General features: G+C 35.9%; 1 protein-coding gene across 1 annotated transcript; it reads right to left on the reverse strand.

Moving 5' to 3' along the window:
- Positions 1–5,291: 5,291 nt before the first annotated feature.
- Positions 5,292–8,806, reverse strand: LOC149150289 (putative E3 ubiquitin-protein ligase XBAT31). The gene is made up of 8 exons (XM_089438066.1): positions 8,405–8,806; positions 8,253–8,312; positions 8,049–8,120; positions 7,760–7,881; positions 7,295–7,435; positions 6,880–6,987; positions 6,451–6,709; positions 5,292–6,291 (listed from the first exon to the last, which is right to left on the reverse strand). The coding sequence occupies exons 1-8, from the start codon at positions 8,582–8,584 to the stop codon at positions 5,911–5,913; spliced, it is 1,323 nt and encodes a 440-aa protein (XP_089294192.1). The 5' UTR covers positions 8,585–8,806; the 3' UTR covers positions 5,292–5,910.
- Positions 8,807–9,420: the final 614 nt, after the last annotated feature.

Raw genomic sequence — 9,420 nt, forward strand, 5'->3', positions numbered from 1 at the left:
GGGGCGGTCTAATGTGTGGAGGAAGCTTTATTTTATTTTTATATGAGCAACACTTCTTCAAAGTTTCCATGGGTTTTGGGAGGGGCACAAACAACCTAGCCGAGTTGTTTGCATGTTACTCTTCACTAGCTTTTGGAAGGGATAAGGGTTGTGATCAATTACAAGTTTTTGGTGACTCTTTACTGGTCATCAATTGGGTTAATGAGATTCAGCAGTGTCACGACTTACATCTTCGCATTCTTGAGGATTTACATTAGAACTCTCTTATGATGCTTTTTCTTGCTCTCATAGTTACAATGAATGAAACCATGAGGTAGACCGACTTTTTAAGGAAGGCCTTCAACGAGCTCCAAGGTTATGGTCAATTGAAAAATGGATTAATGATGATCACTTCCAGTTCTACCACCATCCTTTTATGGACAATCTTGATGCTATGATTTAGTTGTTGATTCATGACAGTTATATATTTTTGGAAAATTTATGTTTGTTAGATATATTTTTGACATTGTGCTACAAGCCCTAATGGTTGATTACTATGTAAACTTTGGTAGGTTATATATTGTGGCACCAATCTTCTTGGATGGCCTATACAATGACCCATGTGGGTTATTTTATATTGGATAATATTGTACTTTCACATGTCTTACCATAAAAAGGATCTGGGCACATCCTTCTTGAATACACGTATTGACGTATATATATAAAATGTAATTTTGTTTATTCTATAAATAAAGTTCATATTTTTGTCTTTGACAAAAAAAATAAAAGAAAAAAAATAATGATTTTGAAATTAGAAAAAATAAATAAATAAATAATTTTAAATTTAAAAACATTTTATAAAAATCTAAATTATTTTTTATAAATCATTTCAAATGATATTTTCTTTAATAATATTAATAAATCAACCCATATTCACATTTATTCTAATAAAATTTATTTTTTATAAAATAAATCAACCAATATTCACATCTATTCTAATAATTAATATAATTAACCACAAAATATTATAATTTTACTTAATTTAATAAATTTTAAAAACAAACATTTCAATTTACACCATATCGGATTCCCATACAAAAGAATCAAATCTTTTTAACAAAAGTAGTCATCAAAATATTTTATTAGTTTTTGTTTTCTTATAATAAAATTATAAAGGAGTTTTTGTTTTTATAATTAAATTATTTTAATATTTTAGTTTGAAGGAAAAAAAAATATTAATTGTTTTTTTTTTTTCTTCTTTATCACCTAGGTTTTAAATTGATCTTAAGCAAAGGGTATGGTTAAATTTTTAAAGCAATTTTTTTCTTTATTTTATCACTTAGGTTCTTAAATTGATCTTAAATAAAGGGAATATTTACTAGATTGAGCCTAATCAAAGTGAATTCAACATTTTTTTAGGTTGAGTTTAATTAAAGGTTATTTCACTCTATTTTATGGAGTAGGTTTAACGTTAAAACTATGTGTTTCTTTTTAAGAAGTCATAAATTCAAAACCAGAAAAAGAGAATATGTACGCATTACTAAACTTGACAGTTAAATCTCATACACAAACAAGTCCCTACATAAAAATAGATCCCTTGTCCCACAAACAAAAAAATCTCATAAACCAATTTAATATCTAACTTAACCTTAACATTAAAATTAAATAATAATAACAATAATTAAAAACACTAATTTTAATTCCCAAAATCAATTCCATTCCATCCCTCATGCCTCTAATTTTCCATCCCTCATGCCTCTGATTTAAATCATATCAGTTTCCATCGTTTTCCATAGAATTTAAATCATAACACAATTTAACCTAATCTGCAAACCCCTTACTCTTCATGCATGCTCAAGTTTGGTAAGGATGGTAATATTCATGATGGCGTGTGAATTACGGCCACAATATTTTAATTTGAACATGATGGTCTGTCTGCTCGCTTCCATTGACTTGAGGTTTCTCCTTCAAAGTAAACAGCATCCCCTTTCCACGAAGAAAGCTTTGCTCTCAACAACTTATTGGTTTCAGGTTGAATAAGCATCTATTTTTGGCCTCTTCACGGTCCATTGGCATTTGGGTTTTCGCTTTCGCACCTGCCTTTATTTTGGTTCAAGTCTTCCTGGAGCTGGACTTTTCATTTGGGGTTTCGCTTTCGCACCTGCCTTTATTTTGGTTCAAGTCTTCTTGGAGCTGGACTTTTCTTCAATGTTGGATTTTTCATGGCTTATATCGTACCCTAATCCCAAATAACCATCAAATCAAATCAATTATAATTGAAATGTTTCTTCGCAGTCCATTCTTATCAGTCTCCGGGGTAAAATTATCTCAATAAGGTCATTGAAGCTTACGCGTGACTGACGTTCTTGGTTTGTCTGTTTCTTTGGATTCTATAATTATCCCAATCAGCTCACCGAAGCGTATGAATGACTGACTTCTGCGTTCTGTCTGTTTCTTTCTTTGGATTCTCCTTGTTGAGTTAATGTTAAGAAAGTGTTCTCAGACCAAATAGCTTCAGGTTTGGTAAATTTTAGGGCATTTGATATGCGTTATTTCAAATGCAGCGCTTTCCACGTTTTATCTTACCATTGTCTGTTCTGACCTCCACAACATTCACTCTCACCAGATCAATTTGTTTCATATCTGTGTAATTCGATTCTGATACCGCTTGAGAATGAGATCTTTGGTCAAAACTACTCAATAATTTGTTGAAAAAGACCATAAATTTAGTGATTTAATAATAATTCCATACTTTAATCCTGAGCCTTTTTTTGGTTGAAGTCTTGAATCGCTTAAACTAGCGGTAGTGTAAGAAAAGTTATAAACTCACTTTTTTGTTCATGGTTTCATCACAATTATGTTTCTGCCTTAAAACCAGCAAATTCATCAAATACACGGAATTTTGTTTCACCAGTTTTCGATCATCTCTGAATTAATTCCAAGTTTTAAAAACTTTAGAACCAGAAAATTAATCAAATTCACGTATTTTGATCCACCAGATTCCGACATTCATAATTGGAGAAAAAGCATTTTGATTAACAGTTGTTAAAAAAAATTAAAAACCACCAAATTGATCAAATCCACGAAATTCTGTTTCACCAGATTCCGACATACATTACAAAGCATTTTGATTAGCAGTTATCAAACTCCCTTAAACGACGCTATTTTAACAGCCTGAAACTTGGATTCCTTTTTAAGCATCATATGTTGTTACATAGTGGATTGCAATCAAGAATGCCTCTATTTCCAGCAAAGTTCATGATAGACTTCCTCCGAATAATTGCATCAAAAAAGCTAACTTTAAACAATGTGAAGAATCACATTAATATCTCCGATTCGGCGAGGGTTCTTAAAAGGGCCTAATATGTTCTGTGATTGAGGTCCCAATATGCTCTGTGATGGAACTTAATCCAACTTTGTGAAAGGCTTTTAAGAGTAAGTACATATGGCTTCTTATAATTTCAAATGTCATTGGTGTGTTGAAACTTGGTACTCGTGGCTACAATCACCCTGCTTCTATCTTTTAAATTGTTTAATACAGATTCTTCAAATTAAATTTTCAAGAGAACAATATAACCTCATATATTAAAATAAGCCCTGATTTCTTCTTTGATTGAAGTTAATTTGCCTCTGCAAGACAAGAACTTTACCATGACATTCATACCGAATTATCTACTTTATAGCGAATTTTATATTTCATAGGAGTCCTAATATTATGCGAGTATTGCAATATTCTTTAGATTTGAGAGATTGATTGGCACTCGCAGACGATTTCTTTGCAAAAAGTTGTGGCAAGAAGTCCAATAGAACATATTGAAGCAAAACAGAAAATAGATGATCTTGTTATAGCCATATTGGCCACAGTATGCATTGTTATTTTCTTTGAATTTGCATGTTATCTGTAAGAAGAAAAAAGCAAAGCATAGAACTTAGTATCTTGCTGAGTTTTTCCAGTATTGAGTTTCCTCATAGCACATCCTGTTACATTGTGTGGATGGTGTGATATTGGCTAACACCTTCTTTCATTTTAATTGTTTCAATATTTTTATACATTAAGTCAATAACATTTAATGTGAATCTTAAGTAAAGCACTCCATCATAATAAATTGCAAAATCTTATAAGATGTGTTATAACAAACTATTTTAATGAGATATTTACGACAAAATTTACATATCAAAGACAAGTCTTATCATTCAAGTGTTAGCTCATAGCAGAAGGCACTTATTTTAATGTGAATGGGCTAAGTTCTAACAAAAGATAAGTGCATTCATAAAGTCTAACTACTTCAATCGCGGTGGACTGGGCACCCTCCAAATCACCCTGTTTCACCACCTTTCAAAGGCCATCCAATCCACTTGTGTCCTAAAGACAGGGCAGGCCTTACCATACAAGCATTGGTTCATAGGAATGGGGGCCAAGAAAGCCAGCTCCCACTCGCCTCACAATTGACTGACAAGTACTAGAGAACAATAAAGCCAATAGCGCTAAGACATCTTGGAAATTGTATCGTTCTACACCCCTGTAGAGAGCTTTGGATGCCTTCCTTTGGCAGTTTTTGGAGTCTGCTTGGTGAGAATTATGTGGTCATGAGTAAGATTCAAAGAGAGAAATAGTGAGGAAGCTGGTCACTTAATCGGGATTCTGATCAAATCTATGAAATCTAGTTTTAGATTGAAACGTCTTAAGTAAATTATAGGCTATAGCTATAGGATGAGGTTAAACAGTGAACAGCCTCCCGTGAAGTCCACAGAAGCTCATTTGCCAAACGGTAAACCACAAAGCCTTATTGAGATATCAATTTCCATCAAGGATAGGTACTGCTCCTCCCCATAGAAACAATGTATTAGTTTTTCTTCTGTGATAAACTTCTATAGCTATAGGATGAGGTTAAACAGTCAACAGCCTCCCGTGAAGTCCACAGAAGCTCATTTGCCAAACAGTAAACCACAAAGCTTTATTGAGATATCAATTTCAAACAAGGATATAGGTAATGTTCCTCCCCATAGAAACAACGTATTAGTTTTTCTTCTGTGATAAACTTGTGAGGCCTGTTTCACCTAGTCTACCTCTTTTGGCAGTTTTGGTGGCTGTTGAAAGTGGGTTGTAACGATTTCTTACTAGATTTGGTGCAATTAAGTGTCAAGAGTTAGCTTCAGATAAAGGAATACTGTGTAAACTGGTCACTTAAATGAGATTCTCATCAAATCTATGAAATATGTTTTTATATTGCAACGTCTGAATTAAATTATCGCGGAAAGATGAGGTTAAAACAGTAAAAAGCCTCGCATGATGTTCACAGATGTTCACTTGCTAAACAGTAACCACAATGCCTTCATTCAGATATCAATTTCAAAGGATACAGGTAATATTCCTTCCATAAAAACAATGTCTTCGTTTTTCTTATGTGAAATGCCTGTGAAAGAGCTGTTCAACTACTCTACTGCATTTCTGTATTTAGAGCTTCTTCAACATTAACAAAAAGTGGCAGGTCTTTACCGCAGATTTGGTGTATTGAACAACAAAAACTAATACCAGACAAATCAGGGTCATCATTGAAATATTGCCTGCATATTTCTTGTTTGAACTCTGGATCCTAAACAACTTCCCTTAGATTCAATTCATCTACTCGGTAAATATTTATACCTTGGTAACAGCTACTAAACAACCCTTTCATACATCAAGCAGCCCTCAAGCCATAGAACCAAAACTTACTCGGCCCATGCGAGAAACTCTGACCATTTGCTCCATTTGCAATCAAACAATATTTGATTCTTGAATGAATAAACGTAGCATTATAGGCTTCCAAATCCATTTTGGAAAGATTTATGTTTCATCCTGGTAGCAATATCTATAAGGATGGGAGTGCAAGGACTGGCTAGTAATGCCATAGCATAGGTTGAAATTTCAACTGGTATATTTGGCATCACAAATCAAGGTTTTTGTTCCATCCAATCACTGCTGTCCGCAATTTTTCCAGACCCTTTTCCACTTATCTTCCCAAAAGATCCCTTGGCTGAGATTCCTTTGAAACTGCTGCTCCCCTCACTGAAACTCTTAGATTGTCTTGGCTTGTTGGTCTTTGAAGAATCAGTGTCAGTGCAGCTCTCTTTGGGAGGGACAACCACTAGTTGTGCTATGCTACTGCGACAGAAAGGGCAAGCTGGAGGAGGAGAATATGCTGTGGTAGGATTAGGTTTATTGTGACAACACAGTGCTAGAGTGCAGAGGGCACACATTTGATGCCCACAGTCCTGAACTTCAATGGTACACAATTGATCAAAGCAAATGCAGCAAACCTCAGATTCACTAGCCTGCATATTGGCACAAACAAAGACAGCCAATCAGTTGCAATGATAGTCGCTTGACATTTGAAGAAAACAGATAACCAATGCAACTTCTTAGTCTGATATGTGTCTTAATTCTACCAAGTTCCAACCAATCGACATTTGAGATTAGAAGCAAGAACGCACATCAGAAATATTATCTTCAATGCTGTCTTCTTGATCAGTGGAAGAAGACACTGAAGAGGCAGCTCCAAACAAAATGTTTTTCTCCCTTGCTCGATTGGCCTCCATAAGGGCATTTTCCAACAAGAGCTTAGCCTCTGGATTGAGTTGACTTATGAATTTCCACGGTGTAGGCCAAACCAATGGTTCTGCAGAACTGGGATTCAGTAAGGCTGCACAGGCAGAGTGTTTGTACTTAAGGGCTACCGCATATGGGATGCGTCTGCCAAGTAAAACACATTAATCAGTAGTCTACGGAAATCTCTTGGTAAATTCTCTCTTTTTATCTCCTATTACAGTAGTCCTATTTGTAACAAACAAAACATATAATAAAGTTCGAGTAAACAGGAGGAATGAAGTTGTGCACTCAGAGAAAGTTGAGGAAGTTCTCACCCAGAGGCATCTCGCTGAATGCGGTCAGCACCCCAAGCCAACAATTCTCGCACAGAATCCAAGCAGCCTCCTCGAGCAGCAAGGTGCAGAGGCGTGCTCCCTGGTCGTCTGTAAGGAAAAAAAAACATACAAACAAGGGTGGGTTTGATTAAATCTTGAGGCGGAAGGCACCTTGCCTATTCAGTCACAAACAACAAAAATACGAAGTTCGACAGAATTTTCTTTCAAGTTCTGATAGAGCACATGCAGTTCAGGAAGAAAGATCCATTTGGCACAAATTTTCAAGAAAAATGCCCAATTTTCACGAAAGAGGCACACATGTTATTAAAATGAAGAGCAATATTTCAGATGTGACAACTATGGTTTCGATGCTACAAAGAAACTAATTACAAAACTGGGTGGTTATATCTTTTACCCATGAGCTCCAGTGGTTGCGCAAACTAAAGCCCCATTTCTCAACAGCAACTGAACAACCCCTGGATGTTTCATTCGGGCCGCAAGGTGTAATGAAGTGGCTCCAATCCCATCTCTCACGTTTACAAACCGGGCAAATCCCCTGCATATTTAACCCAAAGGAGCATCTCAGTCTCAGAGAAAACTAACCGGCCCGCAAAATCTTACAAAACATGAGCTGAAACCATGGTAGGCATGCAATCCCTGAGCAGACCAAGGCCCCGGCTTCAAAACTATTGAGAATTGTCATAAATAGTATTCAGGGCCCATGATCTCAAGAGTTGCAAAGGGTATTCATTGAGATCTCTACCTAAACTTCAAAGAGTGCTTGCCAGCCATGACTTCATAGGCATCAAACTTATGGCCAGTGATTGGCAAACATCAGATCCAACCCCAATAAAAGAAACTAAAAGCAATCCATACTTACCAAGAGTCTGCAACGGGAGTAGACTGGGCCGCTGAGAGAATGGCTTCCAAGCAATTAGTGTGCCCATAGTTTGCAGCATAGTGCAAGCAAGTTCTCCGATGCAACGAGTCAAACAGCAGTATCTGAGAACACCACCCACCAATATCCAACACCCATCAACCACCAAAACCACCCACAAATCTACTCTACCAAACAAAAAATCTACTTCCCCAGGCACAAAATATGCTCCACCAAACAAGGTATGCACCCAAAGTAGACTCAACCAACTTTGAACAAAACAAATACATACATTTGCACCAGCTTGCAGAAGCCTCTCAATGCAGGAAACCTTCCCATACATGGCGGCCATCATCAGCGGAGTCTGTCCAATGACAACAAAAACAAACACGCCCTTCAGTAAAAATAGCCCAAATGATACCCATTAAAAAATAAATAAAGAAACAAAGAAAAGAAAAAAAAGCCCATTCAGCTTAGATTTTGAATATAAACGCACCTGTTTGTTGCGACTGAGGGCATCAGGATGCAAATTCCGGTCCAACAAATATGACAGGACCTGCAATACCACCATCTCCAATCAATAATTCATAATCTCCAAATCCAAAGAAACAGTGTCAAAAAGACAAAAACAGACAAAGAAAATCATACATCAATCTGGCCATTTGCAGCAGCAATATGCAATGGAGACATCTTTTCATAGACTGTGGTCTCTGAGATCAAATGGGGCTCTCGCTCAAGAGCAGCCTCCACCCTTTGCAAATCCCCTTGCTGGACGGCAGAGAAGAAGGCATGTTCATTGGAGACACTACAACTCAGAGCCTGACCCATTTATTACCAAATCTTGCCTGCTGAATCCCCAATGCCCTGAGCCCCTTATCAACACCTCTCAGGCATTTGAATCCTGAAAAATCTAACTCGGGACTCTTGAAACCAACCGTGTAATCAATCAATCAGTCAGTGAATCCCATCTCTGCTGCATCAGCAAAAGACAGATCCACTGAAAGAACAAATACCCAGCTACAACAGCTTTAACATACATGTATATAACATTTTCACGAGGCCGGAAAGGTAAATAATTTCTTATGCTGTTAGTAGATTTTCCGTTTTGCGTTTATCTCGGTGTTTGGTCCTTAATTAATTTCAATTTATTTATCTTAATGCCGCGGGATCCAAGAGAGACGCGCTTTGATTGATGTTGACCTAAATTTTAGCATCTAACAGTTGTTTCTTCTAACGCCAGATTCCTCCGCAAGTTACGCTGTATCACCAGTTTAACTTTGAAGAGCCCTGCAGTTTTATCCTCCTTCTCGAACCACTATCCTTTTTCTCGAAATGACCGTAACTATACCTAAAAATATAGAGTTAGGATTTTTAAATAAAATTTTAACCCTTTTTTAAATAGATTCACAGCAAATATAATAAATGTATTAATTAATTTATTTATTATTATATATGAATGTGTACTTTTTTAAGAGTAAAAAGTAGAACAGTTACAATAATAAAAAAATAAGTTAGAGATTGAAACCATTTATTTCAAAGAACTAAAAAATAAGTTAGAGATGGAAACAATTTATTTCAAATAACTAAAAAAAATAAGTTAGAGATGGGAACAATTTATTTCAAATAACTAGGAAGTAGGGAAAGAAATTCGATTATAAAAATAA

Source organism: Pinus tabuliformis, chromosome 9 (genome assembly GCF_031772625.1).
Source record: "Pinus tabuliformis cultivar Carrire ecotype Pingquan chromosome 9, CPIR1, whole genome shotgun sequence".
Classification (NCBI taxonomy): Eukaryota; Viridiplantae; Streptophyta; class Pinopsida; order Pinales; family Pinaceae; genus Pinus; species Pinus tabuliformis.